Below are 23,409 nucleotides of genomic sequence, written 5' to 3'. Positions count from 1 at the left end.
ACATCTCGAACAATACCAATTGGTGAAATAGTTTCTCTATTAGCCAGCTGAATAACCACATCAATATCTTCAAGTTCACAAGAATCAATTTCGTGCATAATCTCCGTGTAAAGCTCATAAGGTATAGCACTAACACTTGCACCAATATCACATAAACCATAATAGCAATGATCACCAATTTTAACGAGATAGCATAGGAACACTAGCTTGTTTGGGTTTATTAGGACGTGAAACAATATTAGAAGCATCTTCACGTGAAAATAATATGACCATCCTCCACATTTTCGGTCACAAGATCTTTAACTATGGCAACGACGAGGTTCAACTTTTATTTGTTCTTCGAGTTCTCTAGGTTTCTTTTCACTTTTATGAACCGCACTATTTATAACGAGTACTCTTTCATTTTAGCAGGAAAAGGAGTTTTTTCAATATAAGCTTCGGGAATAACACGATCAGCAGTTTCAATTACAACACACTTATTAATAGATGAATCAATTTTATCTTTATACGGTTCATGATACTTATCAAAATTCTTATTAGGCAATTCATAATGAGAAGCAAAAGCTTTATAAAGGTTTGCAGCAACTTGAGAATCAAGACCATATGTAGCACTCATATTACGAAATGTATCGAGTATCCATAAAAGCTTCAATGCATTTATAATCATAAATTATACTCGATTCTCTATCTTTGTCGTTCTCCCAACCTTCGAGTATTTTCTTGGATCCGATCAAGAAGGTCCCTTTTAAACTCTTGTTTGTTGCGTGTAAATGATCCGAGAACAAGAAGTATCCGAGCAAGGTCTTGTCTTGAAAAGAAAGTCTTGCATAGAAATTATCAATAATAACATTACCGGGAAGCTCATGAATGGGGCATTTGAGCATTAAAGACTTCAATCTCCCCCAAGCTTGGGCAATACTCTCTCCATCATGAGGCCAGAAATTATATATGCGGTTCCGATCTTTGTGAATTTCACTTGGAGGATAAAATTTGGAATAAAATAAAGGCACAATGTCCTCCCAGTAAAGAGAATCACCATTTTTCAGCAATTTATACCAATGCGCCGCTTTACCAGACAGCGATATAGAGAATAGTTTCTTCCTAACTTCATTCATAGCAATACCTGCACATTTGAATAACCCGCATAATTTTAACGTGCAAAAACAGTAAATGATCACCAGGATGGACAGTTCCATCCCCTTCATAGCGGTTATCCATAACATGTTCAATAATTTTCGTAGGTATTTTATATGGTATTACTTCCTCACCTGGCGCCTCATCCACTACCGTTGCGGTAGTAGTAGATTTCCCAAATAGAAATTGAAGAGAAGATCTCTCCATAATGACTTATAGCAGCGAGCGGAAATAAAATCAGCACAAACGAGTAAAGGTTTTCCTTACCAATTCCACTTACCAATAGCGCTTCACTCCCGGCAACGGCGCCGGAAAATAGTCTTGATGACCCACAAGTATAGGGGGTGTATCGTAGTATCTTCGATAAGTAAGAATGTCGATCCCAACGAGGAGCAGAAGGTGTTGACAAGCAGTTTCGATGAAGGTTTCACCGTAAATGCTCACAGACAAGTATTCAGGGGGTTTTGATGTAACAGATGAATAAAGTACGAGTAGGTAAATTGCGAGAGAAATAATTGCAGCGAGTGGCCCAATCCTTTTTAGCACAAAGGACAAGCCGGTTTGTTTACTTATAATGACCAAACGTTCTCGAGGACACACGGGATTTTAGTCTAGTGCTTTCGCTACATACAACTGATTAATCTTCATTGTTTTGATAAGTGTTGTGTGGGTGAACTGTGCTAATGTACCGCCCTTCCTAGGACTAATACATACTTGTGATTATACCCCTTGCAAGCATCCGCAACTACAAGAAAGTAATTAAGATAAATCTAACCACAGCCTTAAACTACGAGATCCTGCGATCCCTCTCCGCATCGATATACCAACGGGGGTTTAGGTTTCGTCACTCCGGCAACCCCGCAATTGGCAAACGAGTACAAGATGCATTCCCCTAGGCCCATAAATGGTGAAGTGTCGTGTAGTCGACGTTCACACGACACCACTAGAAGAATAACACCACAACTTAAATATCACAACATTGAATATTACTCAACCATAGTTCACTACTAACAATTAGACTTCACCCATGTCCTCAAGAACTAAACGAACTACTCACGAGACATCATATGGAACATGATCAGAGGTGATATGATGATGAATAACAATCTGAACATAGACCTTGGTTCAATGGTTTCACTCAATAGCATAAACAACAAGTAGAAATCGAGTATCGGGAGAGTTTCCCCTATCAAACAATCAAGATCAAACCCAAATTGCTACAGCGGTGACGAGGTGCTGCGGAGGAGATGGCGGTGATGATGGTGGAGATGATGATGATGGTGATGGAGATGATGTCCAGCTCGATGGCGGTGACGATGGCGTCGATTTCCCCCTCCCGGAGGGAATTTCCCCGGCGGATTCCTGCCCGCCGGAGAGCTCTTTTCTCTCGGGTGTTCTCCGCCCCGCGAGGCGGCCGTAACCCTTCGTGAGGATTCCTCCGTGGCTTAGGTCTTCGGGACGAAGGGTTTCGCGAAGAAAAGGAGGCGAAAGAGGCCGAGGGGGCCCCACACCACATGGTGGCGCGGCCGGAGCCATGGGCCGCGCCACCCTATGGTGTGGGCCCACCCCGGGTCCGGCTGGCTCCCCTTCCGGCTTCCTCCGTCATCCGGAAAAATAGGATTTTCACGTAAAATTTCCTTCCACGGTTGATCTTCCGAAATATCGCATCCTGACGGTGCTTTTTCCAGCGAGAATCCCGGCTCCGGTGCTCAATCTCCAAATAATCATGAAACATGCAAAATAGATGAAATAACATAAGTATTGTGTCCCAATATGAAATATATCAATGAATAACAGCAAATTATGATATAAAATAGTGATGCAAATTGGACGTATCAAGCTCGTCCATGAGAGCACCTCTACATGGGGCCCACCTCATGGGCGACGAAGCTTGCCGGAGCCAGGCCGACGCGGTAGGTGGGGGAAGGAAAGAAATGGAGGGGAAACATGGATTGGTGGGGATGAGAGCGGCGATTTTAAAGGAGCCGGTAGGTGTAGGTGTCACATCTACCGTCCACTCTGTGCTTTGAGATTGGTGAGGCTTTTGACATTTGTCTAATATAAAACTAATAATTGAAACACAAGTGAAACTTTTTTGAAACTAAAGTGATACATGGAAAATATTGTGAAACAGTTGACAAAAAGTGAAACTGATGACATCATTGCTGACGTCACTACGGTATGTTTCACAAAAATATTAGTGTTTCAGTTATGTTTCAATTATGTTTCAAATTTATTTCACAATTTTGTGAAAAAATTGGTCAGTACATGGCTGACGTCATTACTGACGTCACTCTGGTAGGTACCGACGCCTGTAAAAACGAGTTTTCGTTGGTGGGAATAGAGAAGGTGATAGATGGGCTCACCAGTCTTGTGCGGGGACGACAGTTTACGCTCGGAATCCTCAAATGAAACCCAATACACTGGTTTCATGCTAAGATGTTGGACACAATTTAGAAATGCATCGGACAAAAAAATAATTCCCCATGTAGTGGTTTTTTGTCCAATGTCCCCTCAAATCTTTTTGGATCGCCCTTTGTTATCTCCGTCCGGTCGTAAGCATATGCTCCCGGTGGGCCTGGGGTACCCAAAACGCTCAAACCACAGCTTGCCCAATTCAGTCGAAACACACATTCAGCGTTAACTGTCAACACTGCACACGTACGAGGCGTCAACGGCGCCGGCTCTGTCCCGCCATTGCCGGAGATGGCGAGGGGAACCACCACCATGGAGGTCCGTGACGACGGAGTCGCCGTCATCACCATCTCCAACCCGCCCGTCAACGCCCTCTCCTTCGACGGTATCCCCACCCTTCTCCGCGCACACAAATCTCCTCTCGCACTTTCCTTTTCCTGGCGGTGGCGCGCCGCCGCCGCCGGATTTGACCCAGATCACCGGATGGCTAGGTTCCGCCCCACCCGCTCATGTGTTGGTCCCGTTGGCGAGTAGCGGCGCGGCTCGTTTGCTGTAGCAGGCAGGCAGGCAGCGTGCTGTTTTAGCAACGCAGTTTTGTTGGCCATTGGAGAATTCTTATGTTAAGTCCTAAGGTCATGGGATTTTCTGAACAGATCTATACATCACGTTGCAGTAGCCCCCACCTGTGAATTCTTTCTAGAATTGTATAAGATCGGATCTGACTTGAGCAATCAAGTGCCTCTTTCTGCTACCTGCTCTGCTAAATATTATTTCCTCAAGTGTCCAGATCCCAAAAGACATAGCGTTTTTGGACATGGGTTTTAGTCAAACTTTAACTATCCCCTCCGACCTATAATACCTGTCACTGAAATGAGTGAATAGACATACTGAAATGTGTCTAGAACTCTAGATACATGCAATTCAGCGGCAAGTATTATGGATCGGAGTACCTTAAACATGTCCTTAAATATCTATACCGGATACCTGAAAACCAAATATCTACATTTGCCCCGGAAAGTACTTCTATAACATAGAAAACTTATTGGGTTTCATAAATATATTATAATGAAATCAAATGTGAGCTTACTAGTATGTTTAATCGACAAACCATTGAGTAATAACTATTCAATCATTTTCCTAGTGTTGCTAGATTCTGCGATCACGAATGGCTGGGTATGACAGGCTCTCTCTTTTCTGTTCTGCAGTCCTAGCTAGCTTGCAGAGGGACTACAAAGAAGCTCTAAGAAGAAATGATGTCAAGGCAATCGTTCTCACTGGTATTTACAATGAACCTCTTGTCAAGCCTCAAATCCTAGCTCAGTATTTCTGATATTTTTACACGATGTGTTATAGGAGCCAAAGGGAGGTTTTCAGCAGGATTTGATATAAATGGATTCCAAAATAAGCCAAGTAAGGACAAGGCGGTCACTGTATGTTCTTGCATTTCTCACTTCCACTGCTAAATTTTCGTATGCACCAGAAAACGACAAGCCCTGGTCCCTCTCCGTTGATTTTTTGACTGACATAGTAGAAGGTAATTTGTGATACTCTTGCTCTAAACCAAGTATGTCAGCCAGTGGACAATGTTTTACTTCTCGTCAATAAGTACTTGCTTGATGCTGCCAGATGCTCGGAAACCGTCAGTTGCTGCCATAGATGGCGTTGCTCTAGGTGGTGGCTTAGAGGTTGCAATGGTATGTCTAGATTGCATTAGACAGATTAAGCTTAAACCAATTGGGTTCTTTTGATTATTGGTTCAACGTTGTGATGTCTTTTTGTGCAGGTTTGCCATGCTCGTGTTTCTACACCGTCAGCTCAATTAGGACTACCTGAACTTACACTTGGTGTCATTCCTGGAATGGGAGGTACTCTCTAGTCCCAGCATGGTCTTCCACGTGATAAGTTTTTGCACTTGCGCGTATATGTGTATTTTTGGTCTTTTTTTTTTGAACCAACATCGGAAGGGGGTGACCCCCTACCTCATACCATTTTATAAAAACTTAGCAGCGAGCTGAGGCAGCTCTAGTCTTACAACCTTGCAAAGAAAAGGAGGAACCGACAAGGGGTTCCTGAAGAAGTGAAAGACAAGAAAGAAATATCAATGGGCATTAAGAAATTACAATGGACATTCAGAAATCCAATTGTGGAGAGCCGTTTTTTCTTCTTTTCTCGCCCTTAGAGCCCAAAGCTTGCAGTTTTCCAAACCTTGCCTTGCTACAAGCTGAACCGGTATCTCTATATCATCAAACACCTTTTTATTTCTTGATAACCAAATGCTCCAAAGCATGGCAATAATAATAAGTCCCCAAGCTTCCTTCTTATGGGCTGGCCACCTTTCTTTACCCTTACCATATATATCTGGCAGATCACATATTCCCGTTAAATCAATCCCTGCTAGAGAAAGAATTTGTTTGGTTCGTGTACAATCCACCACGAAATGTTCCGCAGTCTCTGCAACATTGCACCCGAAGGGACAGTTTTCATTAACCACAATATTTTGTTTGAACAGGACTGCTCTAACTTTGATCCTCCCCCTAATCATCTGCCATGCAAAGATTTTTCCTTTCTTTGGTGCCGCGCATTTCCAAATGTCACATGCACCGACATAATCAACTCCACCCCAGTTCATAAGATTGTAAAGGTTTTTCACCGAGAAAGTTTCACTTCTATTTGACCTCCATCCTCTTCTATCAAAAATTGTGGCTTGAAGAGTACATGTATGTAAGAAAGTAAGAAGAGCTTCCTTCTCCTCGGCGGCTCGGCTGGAAGTAATATGATTTAATGGGATAATCCAATTGCCATCAATCCAACAATCTGAGACCGAGATGTTAGGCCTGATAGCATGTGAGAAAAGGGCCGGGAATTGGAAGCAGAGTGGCCCATTGGTTGTCCATTTGTCCTTCCATAAAGAGGTGCATTTCCCATCTCCAATTTGCACACAAGTGGTATTTCTATAAATATCAATCATGCCACTGATTTGTAGCCAAGCTCTTGTATGATTAGTTGCCCGGTCTCCTAGATCTTTGTCATTCAGATGGGCTGCTCTTACCCACCTTGCCCATGGGGAGTTTGGCTCAACAAGGAGTCGATGGACAAATTTCGTCAAGAGACAATCATTTTGGATTCGAAGATTTTTTATACCAAGCCCACCTTCTCTAAAGTCTCTACAGACATAATCCCAAGCAACCATGCAATCACTGCCATTAGCTGTGCTTTTACATTTCCAGAAGAAAGCCCTCAGTAACCTTTCAATTTCGTCGATGACCCATTGTGGAAGCTTGATGCATGACATAAGGTAGGCTGGGAGGGCCGACAAAACTGACTTGGTTAGAGTGAGTCGTCCTCCACGTGTAATGAAGTCCAGAGAGAAACAGATCCTTTTTGCAACCGCTGAAATGTAGGGCAAGAAGACTTCCTTGGGCAGTTTTGCATCAGAGAGCGGCAAACCAAGGTAATTTTGAGGGAAAGATGCCACCTTACAGTCAAGAATATCTGCAATAATATTTTCCTCTTGCACATTCAGGTTGATTGGTACAAAAGTAGACTTGGAGAAATTAATTTTGAGACCAGTGGTACATGCGAAGTCATCCAAAATTTGCTTTAAGACTTTCGCCTGTTCAGCATCACCTTGCATCACAATCAAAGTGTCGTCCGCATACTGTAACACCGGGCATGGCTGGTCTTGTAGCACTGGGTGTCTAAGAAGACCTTCATTTGCTGCCTGTTGTATAGCTTTTTGTAACACATCAACAACCACAATGAACAACAGAGGGGAGAGAGGGTCGCCTTGACGTAACCCTCGCTTAATATCAATCCATTTACCAGGAATACCGTTGAGAAGAATCGCTGTTTTAGCTGTGCATAGGAGTTCCTTCATCCACATGATCCAAGTGTCATCAAAACCCCTGACTTGGAGGATAGAGAAGAGAGCATCCCAAGAAACCGTGTCAAAGGCTTTGCTGAAATCTAGTTTCAAAATCATCGCTTTCCTTTTTCTCTTCCTGCATGTTTGCACCAGGTCCATTGCATACATAAAATTATCAGCGATGCACCTTGACTTGACAAAACCCGATTGGTCCTCATCAACTAGAAGTTTAATAACCGATTGAAGACGTGCTGCTAAAACTTTGGTAATCCACTTCACCGTGCAGTTTAGCAACGAAATTGGTCTATAGTTACCTGGAGAACTGTCATTTTCTTTCTTGCGCAACAAAATCATGTAAGATCTGTTTATTCCTTCCAGGTTGAGCTTTCCTTGAAAGAATTGCTGGAAGAACTCAACCATGTCTCCTCTGATAAGTTGCCAGAAATGTTGGTAAAAACCAGAACCAAAACCATCTGGTCCGGGACTTTTGTCTTTAGGGATATCCTTGATAGCAAGCCATATTTCTTTTTCCGTGAAAGGTTGGGTTAGCTGTTCCAAATTAACCATGATAGGGTATAGCTGCTGGAGATCAAACATGGACGTTGAAATAGCCTCAGCCCCCATAATGCCCTTATAGTAATCCGTTAGGATCTTTTCTTTGGCCTCCTGGGTGTAGTATGGCATACCGTCTTGCTGGATAACTTTTATTTGATTCGATCTTAGTCTCGCTGAAGCTCTGGCATGATAGAATTTTGTATCTTCATCTCCCAAAAAACACCAATTGACTTTCCCTCTCTGTCTCGCAGCAACAGCTATTGAGTGAATCAATCTTTCAATTTTTTGTTTCACCATTTCCCTGAAGTACAGTTCAAGTTTTGTTAGAGGCCTACCATCCTCTAGCCAGTCCAAGAAAGCAAGGGTAAATTTGTTTGTTTCTAAACATTTTCTGTCTGGCATAGCCACAAGTACATCTTGCCCTTCGCCTGTCTCCTTTCCGAAGGAGACTACTGTGTTCGCATTCATGTCTTTAAACTTATGAGATACAGAGGAGGGGAAAGAAGAATGGTTAATTAAAATCCACATCGATGTCACCCCACTGGCAATTGACCTGTGCTGGATAAAGTGGACATAGAAACATTTTCAAATTAGCTGCTCCTGAAGCTTGTGGTAGTCCGGTGAACGAACATAGATACGAAAGGAACTAGGAAAACCTGTGAATCTTTCGAAAACACTCTTGTTGATCTGTCTGCTCTGTTGTATCATGCAGCTAACATATGTTTTAAATGTAAATAATAAACACAAAAAAACTGACCTGCACCAAGGTCAAGAAACAGTCTCCTGCATGTTGATTTATCTGCTAAATGCATACACTATTCTATTTCCCCCCGTTTTACGTTGATTCACAGGTTTGCACCTGCTGCAGGAACGCAACGGTTGCCCCGCCTTGTTGGCCTGCCAAAAGCTCTTGAGATGATGTTGGTATGGATGACTTGTGCATTACAAGTTGCAATGCATGCACACTTTTTTTTTTCTTTTTGTTGGTTATGTTGATTGTTGACCATGACTTTGTTCTGGTGTCTTCTCTTAATAGATGTCAAAGTCTATAAAAGGAGTAGAGGCTCAAAAACTCGGTTTAGTTGATGCCATAGTTCCAGCTAATGAGTTGGTCAGCACCGCCTGTTCGTGTGCTCTGGAAATCCTTGAACAGAAAAGACCATGGTTCAAGAGTCTCCATAGAACTGATAGACTTCCAGATCTTGGGGAAGCAAAGGAAATTCTTAAATTTGCTAGAGTTCAAGCACAAAAGCAGGCTGCCAATCTTCAACATCCATTAGTTTGCATTGATATTATTGAAGAGGGGATACTTTCCGACCCTCGTGCTGTCCTCGTGAAGGTAAATAACTAGTTAATGAACTTCCTTTTGGAACATCTATGGCATGATTAAGTAGATATTGTTGCTTCTCAATAATGTTTTTTTTTTTTGACAATTGACAGGAAGTGCTCTCTGGAAATATGCTCCAGCAGTCTCAAACAAGCAAAAGCTTGAGACATGTATTCTTCGCCCAACGTGCGACTTCAAAGGTTAGTGGAAGGTTAAAGCTTTGAAAAAATATGTTCCCATACTAGCTTCCATACTATTCAGAATAGTGTTAATTAGTTAACCTTCCAGTAAAACCAAATATTATCTGTTGTTATTGTTGTTGTTCCTTTGGCTCCTACACATAGTGTAAAATATCAGAAATACTACGCTAGGATATGAGGCTTGACAAGTAAATACCAGCGAGAACGATTGCTTTGACATCATTCCTTCTTAGGGCTTCTCCATAATCTCTCTGCAAGCTAGCTATGACTGCAGAACAGAAAAGAGAGGGTCTAGCATACCCAGTCATTCATGATCACAGAATCTACCAACACTCGGAAAATGATTGAAGAGTTATTCATCAATGAATATCGGTCTGTTGATCAAACATATTAAATGGACATTTGATTCATTGTAATGTATCTATAAAATTCAATAGGTTGTATGTGTTATAAATGTACTTTCCGGGGAAAATGTAGATATTCGATTTTCAGTTATCCAATATAAATATTTAAGAAAAAAATTAACTAGTTAAAGTCTGACTAAACCAATAACACTAGTCCAAGTTTTATAAGGGGAGTACATTTATTTATTCATTCTCTAAGATGAATCAACTTATCGTAATGTATGTGTGCCAAATTTTCTTGTTGATCATGTTGTGATTTCCATGATCACAAGTAAGCTTCTTTTGGATCCCGTGATAACAAATGTTTGTAAGCTTTTCCATGTATATGACTTTAATGAAAACCTAGGATCTTCTTGGAAGTTGAGGCTTGCTGTGTCATATGCAATCGTTTATCTGACCATCTCAAGCTCTAATAGATTCCAAATATTACCAACTTGGGATTGACACCACGGAGAATACTGAAGGCGGCCATTATTGGGGGAGGTCTAATGGGATCTGGTATTGCAACTGCACTGATAATGAGTGACATCTTGGTAGTCTTGAAAGAAGTTAATGGAAAGTTTTTAGATGCTGGAATTAACAGAGTTAAAGGTGTGTTCTTTGTAACCACGAATACTTATATTGAGTTTCTCTTTGAACTTTATCATATATTCGTTCTTCTCTGTTCAGCCAATTTGCAGAATTTTGTCAAGAAGGGGCGAATAAGCAAAGAGGATTATGAAAAGAAACTTTCTCTACTCTCCGGTGTTCTTGACTATGATCAATTTAGAGATGCAGATGTGGTCATTGAGGTACATCCAGTTTTATCCAAATAATTGTTTCTATAGTTTTGTGCTCGATAGAAACAAAATACCAAATGATGATTTAGTGTTTGCTAGGGTGATGCTATAATGGTTGAAATTATCATACATATAACAGTGATGTATAAAAAGTACAGTTGTATCATAACATGCAACTGTGCTGTGGGAGTAATTTCCCTGGTTTGTGGTAACTTCCAACATAGTTGTAAAATCAGCATCAGTGTCAGAAGCTCTGTTTAAATAGCGGGCTATAGCCTATAGCCGCCGAGATTTCTGAAGCTATAAAAGGCTATAGCGGGCTAAGACCATATATCCGATTTGCTAAATAATAGGGAAAATTCAATATAACGGCAGCATCTAAATCGTATATATGATCAATAATTCACAGATAACATAGTAATATTGTCACATCAGAGATGTGCATAACCAAAACATAGTTCACATATAGTTCTGTCAAAAACATAGTTCATAGATAGTTAAGGACATAGTTATGTCCAAATATTACAACATCATTAAGTAGTAGCAGTTCATGATATAGTGGTGTTCATAAATTGGGCCGCTCTGAAAATTTTGGGTCAATTTTTTTTGGGCCCGTTGAGCGGGAAGATAACTGCTATTAGGCTAAATTGGGGCTAAATAGTTATAGCCGGGCTATTAGCGGCTATTTCCATTTAGCCTTTAAAGGCTCTAGCCGTAGCCGCGGGCATCGCGGAAGGCTATAGCCAGGCTATAGCTGGGCTATTGCGGACTATTTTAAACAGAGGTCAGAATGTTCATTTAACAGCATTTTACCTTTTGATAAACAAAATAATCACTGAACTTAGGGCCAAAGAGACAATGAGCATGATGGAAAATCAATAAAACTCTTGATGATATATTGTGGAAGCAACATTTTATCTATTTATTTATTTATTTCAAGTACTGCCAAAACATTTCCTTATGTATTTCTATTATGTTCACCACAGCTTTTTATTCAAGCAACCTAACTGCATTAATGTACATGTTTAGATGATGGAGAACACATAATGATCTTGACAGCTACTTGATAACCCTTGCAGGCAGCTATTGAGGATATATTGCTGAAGCAGCAAATATTCTCTGAGCTTGAAAGGCACTGTAACTCTAACTGCATATTTGCCACAAACACTTCAACAATAGACCTCAAGTTAATTGGCCAACAGACGGCTTGTCAAGATCGAATTGTTGGTGCCCACTTCTTCAGGTAATTCATTATGCACATTTCCAGAGAACACTTCCATTTCCCATCTTTCTCAACTCAAGTATCTACTGTTGTATACTTGCAGTCCAGCTCATGTCATGCCACTGTTGGAAATAGTTCGTACTCATCAAACTTCCTCACAAGTTATTGTGGATTTGCTAGATGTGGCAAAAAAGATACGGAAAACACCAATTGTTGTTGGGAGCTGCACTGGGTTTGCTGTCAATAGGATGTTTTTTCCATACGTCCAGGTGGCTGGTTTGCTGGTTGATTATGGTTTGGATATATATCACATAGATCGAGTGATAACACAGTTTGGAATGCCAATGGGACCTTTTCGGTAAGGATATATCACATGTTGCCAGCTGCACTGGATTGGCCAGTTATTTTTTCATATTCGTGTTGTTAGGCAAAGACTTTTTAGTAAATTACTGAAGAGCATTAAGATACAAAATATACCCTCGTTTTCCCATTTCTGATACCACTGGAAAACCAACTAGATTGTCCACAGTTTTGAGAAAGCGTTCTGGTTCAGTGTTGACGGTACAGGAATATAGCTCATTTAAATGTAAGATTTCACTGCTAGTATCTCTGTGCCCTGGCATATGTGGCCCTTCATTTTTTTTTCTTTCCCTAGTCAATTACTGTCTTTGACCTGCTTACTTCTAAATATATTTCAGTTTAGTTAGATATGATCTGGCTGCTGAATTTTGCATCTATTAAGTTAATAAATCAGGCAAGCTGCTTCCTTTTTTGTTTTGTAATGGCTTCCAGTGGTAGGCGTCTTTTTATTGAGAACATATATGAAATTTGTCCATTATTTGCTTTTGATATTGGTGGGATTTTTTTTTAATTATCATATTAGTGTGGCAACATTGTTCCTTGTTCAGATTAATGCAAGACATGCACACACCTTTGTGTTTATTGATGGAACATTTTCATAGATGTCTATTTATTTTGTCTAACAGTAGTATCATTTTTATCTTGTCTGTACAGATTAGCTGATCTTGCAGGTTTTGGTGTTGCCGTTGCCACCTCAAAGCAATATTATCAAAATTATCCTGAGCGATGTTATAAATCACGGCTTACTGAAATTATGCTTGAGGACAACAGGACAGGTTCTTGCATGTCGAAAATAGATCCGCTTCACTTAATGCTTGGTCATGTGAAGCTGTATCTCACGGTTATATTTAACTCATGGAATTCTGGACAGGTGAATCTTCTCGTAGGGGCTTTTACCTTTATGATGATAAGCGAAAAGCTTCTCCAGATCCTGATATCAAAAAGTATGTGGAGAAATCAAGAATCATGGCAGGTGTTGCACAAGATCTTAAGGTCATGTTATATCTAACTTAATTATCTACTTCTGGTTCAGAGAAGGGTTTGCAGCCAAAACTATCTTGTTATTGATACACCCCATGCCTGGACACATCCCAATCTCGCAGATGTATTTGTTTTACTTCTCACAGTACCCTGTGTTCTGTCTTCCTTTCTGTGCTCACTTCTCTGGATGATCTGGAAAAATACAGAAATTGATTATTCTGTGTAGCAAGGTGCAGAAAATTTATGACAGAACCTATAGTGCAGTGCATAGTGTAATGAATTATGTTGTACAATTCATGAGTACCTCGTTGTCTGTTTGCGCATCTCTTGTCTACCGTATCATTTTACATGCAGAATACCAGTAATTACAGTGTGCATGTTATCCTGTAGATCCACTTTTTTTTGCTCAAAGAATCTGACAAACAATTTCTTTTCCCTCAGCTGATGAAAATAACAGACAACGACATTGTAGAGATGGCCTTTTTCCCTGTGGTAAATGAGGCCTGCCGAGTCCTTGATGAGGGGATTGCTCTGAAAGCATCTGATCTTGATGTAGCTTCCATCATGGGAATGGGCTTTCCTTCTTATAGGTTCAAATGCCTATTCCTAAACCCTAATTCACTAAGTTTTTTTCCTCTTATATGCTTATCTAACTAATCGGTCTTCTGTGCTCTTCTTTTACACTAGGGGCGGAGTGATGTTTTGGGCTGACTCTCTCGGGTCGGAATATGTGTACAAGAGATTGGATGCTTGGTCCAAGGATTACGGGGAGTTCTTCAGACCCTGTGAATATTTAGCTTGGAGAGCTCGCCGGGGTGCATCCTTGGTAAGATCTATGGCATGCTTACATTGTTGGTGTGGCTTTAATCTACTGATTTCAGATGGCACATCCTGTCATTCTACTGATTTTTTGTACCAATAGCATCACCTGATTGTGCATCCCTGAAAACCTGCTGCAGGCTGCCACAGTTGCGAAACCGCGACTCTAAGCCGTGCATCCGTTTCTGTTCGGAGGTCTGCCTTGTTGTCCAGTCCGAGATGAAAGACTTGGCAGGAGCTTTGACTGTGGTAGTCTTGTAGATGTAAAACTGGGGAAATGATATGTTGGTTCAGGTGTTGGTAGTCTTGTAGATGTAAAACTGGGGAAATGATATGTAAAACTGGGGAAATAATATGTTGGTTCAGGTGTTGCCGTGAACATACGCACGTCGCAGTGGTATTATGCATTGTGGTTTCCCATGGAATATGTTGCAGCATGCCCGCCAAACTCCTCCGAAGCAGATTTGGTGCACATGCAGTGCTTCCAGTTTTTAAAATATTTAAAAACTGTATATCTGTGTTTCAAAAAATCATCACAATTATTCCATGAATACATACACATGTCTTGAATATCAGTGTGAAGTTTGGGTAGAAATTGCATTATATTGTAAGCTACAGGGAAAAAATCATATTTGTGGCTACGTATAGGGGTAGATATTTGTAGAAATTTCTCTTTTTTGTCTAGCTTAAAATACAACAAAATTTTCTCCAAAATTCATACCGTACCTTCGAATGTTTATATGTATATGGGTATTTAATTTCAAGTTTTTGGAATCCAAAAAATATAATTTTTGAAAATCAAGAAAAACTTGTGCTCATGTGTCAAATACACTTTTCGCAACCTGCGGTCGCTACCTTAGTACCTTCTGTTCATATTCATATACATACCAGTACTTGACTTCAAGCACGACACTTGTGCTTCTGCGGGAACGTGCGGTGCTGGAGGCGGCAATTTCCTCCTCCCCCGTGCGTTGGAAGGGCCTGACGGGGCGGGCTTGACCTCGCGGTGGTGGATGGCGTTGGTCTTGGCCTCACCCGGCTTAGGCTCCCGCTGTGGTTGGTGGCAAGGTGGGCGGTCGTGGTGGTGGCGCCTTTGACCGCCGGTGATGCAGGGCTCGATGGTGGTGGCACCCATAACTGGCCTAGTGGGCCTGGCCAAGATCTTTGGGACCTGTGGGTGATTCATGGGTGCGAGGTGTTGCGCTCATGGACTCCCTCCGCCACCATGCCCCCATCGCTGCTGGGGGCCATGCTCGACCTAGGTCGGTGGCTTCAGATCTAGCGACCTGCTCGCTCGGCCATGTCGAAGCCCTATTGGGATTCCGATAGTTTTGGCGTCGTTGTGGGTAACGTCCTTGCTGGCTCTCTAGGATTAGATCCTTGGGCCAGCGCGTGCTCGTCGAGGTTGGCAACATGCTCTTTGCTGCAATTGCTCTCGCGGATGTGGTTTTCCCTCTAACCATCGTGGTTACACTGGGGATTGTGTGGCCGTCATGGTGTCGCCGATCTAGTGTCGTTTGGGTTGTCTAGATCCGGGTATGGCCGGGCTTGGCCAGCCAGCTCTTGCGTTCATCTTGCGGCTAGTTTGGGCTAGGTCATAGTGCGAGCTAGGTTGGTGGTGCGGCTGCAATTTCTGCTTTGTCCGCTCTGTGCCCACGTGACGGCAACCTCATTTTTTATTAGGTTGGATTTCTGTGAAAGCTGCACATGGCTTTGGCCAGTGTCGGTGACGACGTCGCCTCCAGGTGCCATTCCCTTGTTGAAGGCGTCCTGATGATGATCCTTCAGTTCGAATTGATGGACTCGATCCGTCCGCCTCAAACTACTACTCTTGATGGCCTCGCTTCGGGCAAGCTTCTCTTGTAGGGCAATGTGGATCACCCTTCGATCTCTCTCGCAACATCATCCTAGCTACTTCCATATGGTTTTGTTGGTTGCTAGCGGCTTTCCTAGTGCCTTGGGTGGTGTTACTAGGTCAGCGTGAGGCCATAGCTGTTGTCGGTGTTCCTATTCCCGATGCCATTGAAAGATGTTATGTTTTTGGTTCGGACCTAGCCCAAACTCTAGGGTTTGTGGTTTGGGGTCTAGGTGAAAACTTAATAGAACTCGATCTCTGCTGACGATGATAACGTTCCACGTTTCTTTTTGAAGGCGTCGCCGCAAGACCCCTCCTCCTTTGATTTCTCAAGTTTTACGTTTTGGTGCGGTGAAAGTTTGTTGGCTGGACAAGTGGACATGCTCGTGGTCGCCGAGCTTTCTCAACCTGGATCAAAGCTAGTGTTCGGACTTAGTTTTTTTGTTGTTGTCTTCTTTTGTTGATTTTGGAGTGCGTTTGACACGCGGCGTCTGTTGTATTTTTTTGGTGTAACTTCTAGACGACGGACAGATTCGTTAAAAGCTGGATTTGTTTCAAGCCTTTAAAAAGTCAAAATCACCATCCGACAGCCGAGTGCCACGTGAATTTCTGCTGCGCGCGACGTGGATCTCCTTCGGCCGTGTGCAGCGTACTCAAAGCAGCACCTGTCAGCCGCTGCCACGCTACGTGCCCTGAAGGCGCTCGGCCGTATTCGTTGGGTTGGAATGGCCAAAACATACGCATTTCAGTTCCACGCAGTAGTATGCTCTTTTTTTCTCCCTCGGTTCTCTTTTACTCCGGGTTTTAGATTAGAGTACAATTTTAGCTTTGCAAGCAAATAATAATACAGTACTCGGTACATGAAACTAAGCAATCATACCCTCTTTATTTGATACTCTCTCTCCGATCCATATTACTTGATGTTAAAATGGATGTATCTACAACAAAAATGTGTCTAGATAAATCTACATTAGCATCAATTAATATGGATCGAACGAAGTAGAATTTATTTATTTTAATGTATTTTAGATTGGTTGTTGACATGTTACAATAGTACTCTATTCATCCGTAATTATTTTCAGATTTATCTAAATTTAGATGGATTGGTTGTTGGCATGTTACAGTAGTACACCAAATAGCGTCTATAAATGCATTCAACTTATCACAGATTTAATAAACCTAGACACATTTTAAAGTACATTTCGTCTAAATCAACCACATGTATTTAGAGGTGGAGCAAAAAATAAAGTTCAAACTCCATCAGAATTCATTTATTCAAATGAAGTCAACAGCTACCTGCAGCAGCGTCGACCGGCCAACCAGCTCGCTCAACTGCTCAAGACAAGAATCTTTCGGGCAGCGCAGCGCAGCGCGTGTGCATGTCCCGGCTCTCGCGGCGTCGGGCTGTCCGCTCGTCTCCGGCTATCGCGAATGAAAAAGTACAATTTGTGTTTGGTTCAAAAAAAAAAGTACAATTTGTGTGCGACGTTGCGGCCTTGAAGAAAAGCATATCCTCACGATACCACATGCCAACACGTGGAGATTAACCTTCGCTAGGCCCTAGCTCTATGAGAGGGGTGAAAATTTGTACGCCATACATCTCGGGGACGGCTTGTATTGTATGTATGGGATCTTATCTTTACCCGAGGCTGTAGAATCAACTTGTAAAAAACTCAAAAAGAAAACAACTTGTCTTTTTTTTTGCGAAATACAATACAATCAAAGACGCTCACACATACGCGTGCACACTCACCCCTATGAGCATCCCGAGAGACTGCGTAAAAAAACGATCTGGCAGGTTTTGAGATTGACGAAGTCACACAGACGTCTCGCTGTCGACGGAAATGTCGCCTCCCACTGAAGAATATTCCGTCTTTATGAGACAAGTGTCAAATCTGCGATTTGAACTTTGGTGGGATGTGGTTGTCACTGTCCTTCTAACCATCCAACCACAGGTTGGTTCTCGAAAACAACTTATCTAGAAAATGTGAAGAATACTAAACAATCATTTATGTCCAGCTCTATGGTTTGTTTTCTTTAAAACATATAAGGTTGTATCACCAAAGAAGAAAGAGCTTGATGATCTTGAAGATTTTTTTCGTTTATTTTAAACTCTATTTTACAATCGCTGGAGGCATGCGTTCGCCTCTGAGGCTCTCCTAGCGGCTAGAGGTTTCGGGGAGGCTTACATTTAAGAAAAAATAAATCAATAGAAAGTTTAAGACAAAATTCCCATAACTAAAAACAATTTCCTTTAGCCCATGAAAGTACAAAAAGATGGCACAACACAATTCCTTCATGATTTGGTTTATTTATTAGCAGGTGCACTAGCATGTTAGCTGGTTGTGGGGCCCTTCTCATAAAACCATTTGTAAAGATAGAGTCAAATACTTCGCTCATAGAACACATTCGTACACACCCATGTTTCTCTATCTCATATATGAGGCCAATGACAAACGTCGTCGAGGAAGACACCTAGATCTGCTCAGCGCATATACATGTACATACCATCGCTATCCCTCACGGACTTATTTGAAGGACCGCGGCCACCCCTACACGCAGATGAAGAATCACCGACTCCTGAATAATCCACTAGATTCGTTAATAGACAGGCGATTTGCGATCTGAAACCTCTACGCTCCACATTGGTACAGGAGCCGACACCACCAGGGCGCTACAAATGAGGCATGATGCCTAATTTCAACACGCCAAGACAACATAACGAAGAGAAATTAGGACCTCCCCTGCCGGCGTGGAGCCAAGATCCGCCCCATCTCGAAAGGCCACGAGGTCCTCCACATCCACGACATACTTGCAACAATGCTGGTGGGAGCCATGCCGCCTCCTCTACGACTGTCCTAGCGGCTAGGGTTTTCGGGGACTATTCAGAGACTTACACTTAAGACAAAAAAAAAAGTTAGAAAGCCAAAATAAATTTCCCATAACTGATTATTTTTTTGTTTAGCCCATGAAAGTACAAAAAGTTTGCATAGTACAATCTCTTCATGATTTGTTTTTTTGTTAGCAGGTTAGTTGGCACGTGGGACCCTTCTCATAAAACCGGAAGGCGCATCTCCAGATCTCCGGTGAAGTGCCCAAACATCCAGCTACCACCGCTGAAGAAAGAAAAAAAAAACAGTAAAATCCGCGATGATGCTTCCCCTCCTCCTGCTCTTGCCCCTGCTCGCCGTCGCCGGCGCCGGCACGGCCGCGGCGACGAAGACGGCGTACGAGGCGCTGGCGGACTTCGACTTCCCGCCGGGCATCATCCCGAAGGGGGTGGTCTCGTACACGCTGGACAACGCGACGGGCGACTTCACGGCGCACCTGGACATGAAATCCACCTGCGAGTTCTCCATCCAGGGCTCCTACTCGCTCCGCTACAAGCCCAACATCAGCGGCCGCATCTCCGTCGACAAGCTCACCAACCTGGAGGGCGTGTCCGTCAAGATCCTCTTCTTCTGGGTCAACATCATCGAGGTCACCCGCAGCGGCGACAACCTCGGCTTCTCCGTCGGCATCGCCTCCGCCGAGTTCGGCCTCGACAACTTCCTCGAGTGCCCCACCTGCGGCTGCGGCTTCGACTGCAACGACCTCCAGCTTCCCGCGGAGCCGAGCCTGCGCCTCCGAGGTGCGTTCTAGAATCCCCGCCCCCGTTCCCCGAGAGGAAGCCCCCCTTCGAGATTCGACTACTTCTTGGATCGATAATCTTGCTATTGTTGTTGTTTGCAAGAATCCAAGGGGTTGGTAGTAGTACTTTGTATAGTTCCGTTTTAGATGGGACAACAACTTCAGAACTCCATTTCGTTGCGTGTGTGAGAGGTGTACTGTTTCTGAAAGTTTAGAGGAGAACACTTAAGATCAATAAATGTTTCAGATTTCTAAAAATTTCTGATTAATTCATCTGCTGTGCTTTGTCATTTATGCGGCATGCTCACGAATCAGGCAGGCTAGCAGGTTGAAGCTGTTTCTTGAATTCTATGTATGAATTGTAGTATGCTAACTATTTGGTCTAGCACTTGAGAGTTCTACAGGGAGTTAGGTGTAGCAGCTTAAGCTTGTGATTATCTAAGGTTCAGTAATATTTCTCTTTTGGTGAGATACTCCCTCAGTTTTAATTTAGTTCGTGTTCTTTGTTAAGTCAAATAAATATCAGTATTCATAATACCAAATGCATCTAATAAGAAAATATACTTTAGGGCGATTCTAACACTACAGATTTTACATTGTAGCTCTTGATATTTTTTCCTAAATTATTTAGTCAAACTTTATGAACTTTAACTCTGACTAAATCTAGAATGCAAAGTAATTGTGAACAGAGTGAGTATATACTTTATAAACTTTAACTTTGACTAATCTAGAATGCAAAGTAATTGTGAACGGAGTGACTAATCTAGAATGCAAAGTACTTTGACTAATCTAGAATGCTAAGACACAGACTGCATTTAATGTTATTTTTTGCACAGTATATATTTTGTTTCAAGTTGTAGTATACTAATAAGATAGGAGTTGTGATGGCGATTGGTTTCATAAACCAGGGCCAGGCATGGCTTGACTGGTTGTTAGATGGGATCCAGAATCAGTTTAAGCCCCCGAGAATTATCATCGAATTATGTTTACCCACTCTTGGTATTTGTTTTCCAAACCTAACTGTTCATTGCAAGTATAGCACATTCCGGGAATATGCCTTTAGTACAATGGTTTTCTTCTTTGGTTATGAAAAAAGCTGACTATGCTAACTATCACTCTGTTCCATAATATAAGCCTTTAGCCAACTAAAATAATTTGATTTGCTAAAACGGCTTATATTGTGGAACGGAGGTAGTAGTTAATGTTTACAGGTCCTAGTTTGTTTCCTTCTGAGGCATAAATATAGGAATTTGTGTCACCAAGAGTAATGCTGAACTTTTAGTTAGGTGCAGAGAGTTTTTGCTGTTCAAAGCACCGTTTAGCATGATACTTTTAGGTTCATTGATTTTTTTATTAAGATTCTCAGGGAGACACCTCCCCGATTCCATTTATATAATAAACGAAACCAAAATTTAGGTTCATTCATCTTACCTTCAACTTATGTTATACATTCAAGGTTAAACATACATCCATTACGATAAATAAATGGATGTTATGCATCATGAAGTCATTGCTCTTTTCCATCACCATGATCATAAGTTACTAACCTATATCGTACTAGAGAGGAATTGCCAAATTGGAACACGTCAACACGGCTTGCTGTCATCTCTGCTTGTAGCATACCCTACTGAATCTTCTTTCCTAACTAGGCAAACAATATATCTGTTCATTCTTCAAGATGTGTGAAACCAATCCATAAGATTTTTATTTGAAGATCCAAAATTTTGAATTTCCGTCCTGCTTTGGTGGTGCTGTTTTCTTAATCCAGTCACGAGGGAAGATCATGTTTTTTCTCTGGAAGCAATCATTTAATTATCAAGGATAAATAGACACTGAAATCTTCTAATGAATTAGAGGCTGCAGAGTAAAGAAAATCGATCGAAACTATCAATCTTCCAACATCCTCTTGCAACAGAAATAAGAATCATCTGAGTACAGAGTACTTGTGATCCCAAAACTTATCAGAGTTATCCCAGGAAAAAGTTAATCTGGGATATTTGTTTCAGAACCCAACTGCTTACAGCGCTGGAGTAAGTCCAGTAGCCCCGAACTACATCCTATAACAGACTTGCTTATGAAAAGTTAAACTGCGATTGAGGTAGTTACTAACATCAGTGTAAACAATACCATCTTTGTCAAAACTAGAATCCACATCCCTTGCTCAATTTTGATTCTTGTTTTTGACTATGTTTTCACTAAATCGTCTTTTTTTTTCCCCTTGGAGGCCACTAGAGTAGGTGCTAAACTCAAGTGGAACTGTTTTGTGGTGGGCAGACAATGGTTTAAATAAAAGCAAACATGTAAAACGAACGAAAACTTGTAAGAGAGAGGATGCACTATGCATTTAGTAACTTAGTACACTTAGTATACCTGAAAAATGCCACAGTAAAACACTGATAGAGATCTATGAACTTAGTTGCGAACAAATGTTGTCAACTGCTTCCTATGATCTCTTTTAATTGACTTGGATTTAGTACAAAGTTATACTAAATCCGAGTCAATTAAAAGGGATCGGAGGGAGTATATGAGAAGATAGCATCACCTTATAGTATGCCAACTGACAGACCTAGGCTGAATAACCAGCTTGTTTTCTACGGCTTTCAAATGTGATGGAAGCTTTTTTGTGATAATTAGTGTTTTATTTATGTTGCTAATAAAGATATATAATCCTACTAGAATTTGCATGGAAACTGTGAATTTGGACTTGCAATTTTGCAATGCTCCTGACTACCATTGAGATTGGTCGGAGCCTTCTGCCATTTCAGCTTGTTAACTGTTCTGTAAGCATGCAATTACTGTCTATCAGGGTTGATAGATTAGAAAGGTACCGGGTATCTCTTAGGAGGTAAGAGAAAGGTTGGCCATTTAGGATAAGAGCCAGGTTCTTCAGAATTTGTTACACTGAAGAAATATTTGCCACTCGATATAGTCCTTGAAAGTTGAAACTTTAAGGAAAGAAGCTGGAGTCAGCCTCCAAGCAATAGCGATTGTGGTAACAATCAGGGCAGTGGGTTGTGAAAGATAGGACGTAGCAAGTGTGTTGTTGTTGTTGTTGTTAGTACTGTCCTTGGGCTGCTCTTCTTGTGTCTGCCACATGTGCCTGTCAAAATGACGGACATCATCAACGATTCAACGATAGGAGACATCTACGGCTAGTCGTCCCCTCTTTGTTTCACCGGATGATCTTCTCATTCTATCTCATAGAAAATATTCATCGGGACAAAAAATCTCTAGTTTTCTCTGCTGCAATGAACATCATAGATTTCAGTATAGTATGATATCTGCGTAGAGCATTTAAACTGTTTCCTTAAAATTCATCAGCTCGACACGGGGCTTAAATAGTTAGTTTGTCCGTCAATGTTTCTTCGCTGTACATTGAGTTGCACAAACGTGAACCTGGAGTCGTAGCTTCGGTGGATTACTGCTGCAGCAACCTCTGTTTCCGCATCTCGGCGCGCAGGTCGGCTGGGTCGACCTCCTTGGTGCCAGTCACCGGCCTGTAGTCGCCTGTCTTGGGGTCTGGCTCCCAGAAGGCCGTCTTGTCCTCCGTGGTGGTAGCCGTTGCTGTCGCGCCGAGCTTCACCGCTTTCTCCTCGACTTTCTTTGCGGAGACATCGATGGCGGCTATGGCAGCAGAGATTCCCCTCCTGCGCCATACGTTCCTCACGCATGAGTTCATAGTTTCGATTCAAATATGAGGATCATATGTTTGCAGAATAATATAGGAGACGACCTTTGTGCCAAGAGGGCGCAACAGCTCGACGCAACTCGCGCCATCTGATCCGGATCGGACGAGCAGAATGAATTCTAATCTTTCTTCTCTGTGGTGTTCTTTGCGACGGCTCTTCTTTTGGTTTATTAGG

At 42.0% G+C, this 23,409-nt stretch overlaps 2 protein-coding genes across 2 annotated transcripts; both read left to right on the top strand.

Annotated features, from left to right (window-relative positions):
- Positions 1-3,763: 3,763 nt before the first annotated feature.
- Positions 3,764-14,486, top strand: LOC124706732 (glyoxysomal fatty acid beta-oxidation multifunctional protein MFP-a-like). Its single transcript, XM_047238399.1, has 18 exons — positions 3,764-3,934; positions 4,755-4,826; positions 4,903-4,959; positions 5,030-5,083; positions 5,176-5,243; positions 5,333-5,414; positions 8,838-8,893; positions 9,006-9,308; positions 9,410-9,496; positions 10,317-10,491; positions 10,570-10,691; positions 11,759-11,922; positions 12,005-12,259; positions 12,916-13,037; positions 13,133-13,254; positions 13,684-13,832; positions 13,930-14,068; positions 14,202-14,486. The coding sequence occupies exons 1-18, from the start codon at positions 3,841-3,843 to the stop codon at positions 14,229-14,231; spliced, it is 2,151 nt and encodes a 716-aa protein (XP_047094355.1). The 5' UTR covers positions 3,764-3,840; the 3' UTR covers positions 14,232-14,486.
- Positions 14,487-19,019: 4,533 nt separating this feature from the next.
- LOC124648910 lies at positions 19,020-19,815 on the top strand. Its single transcript, XM_047188592.1, has one exon. It carries the CDS (start codon positions 19,067-19,069, stop codon positions 19,556-19,558), a length of 492 nt encoding a protein of 163 aa, XP_047044548.1. The 5' UTR covers positions 19,020-19,066; the 3' UTR covers positions 19,559-19,815.
- Positions 19,816-23,409: the final 3,594 nt, after the last annotated feature.

This window comes from Lolium rigidum, chromosome 4 (genome assembly GCF_022539505.1).
Source record: "Lolium rigidum isolate FL_2022 chromosome 4, APGP_CSIRO_Lrig_0.1, whole genome shotgun sequence".
Classification (NCBI taxonomy): domain Eukaryota; kingdom Viridiplantae; phylum Streptophyta; class Magnoliopsida; order Poales; family Poaceae; genus Lolium; species Lolium rigidum.
This window is presented reverse-complemented; position numbering and strand designations above follow the sequence as displayed.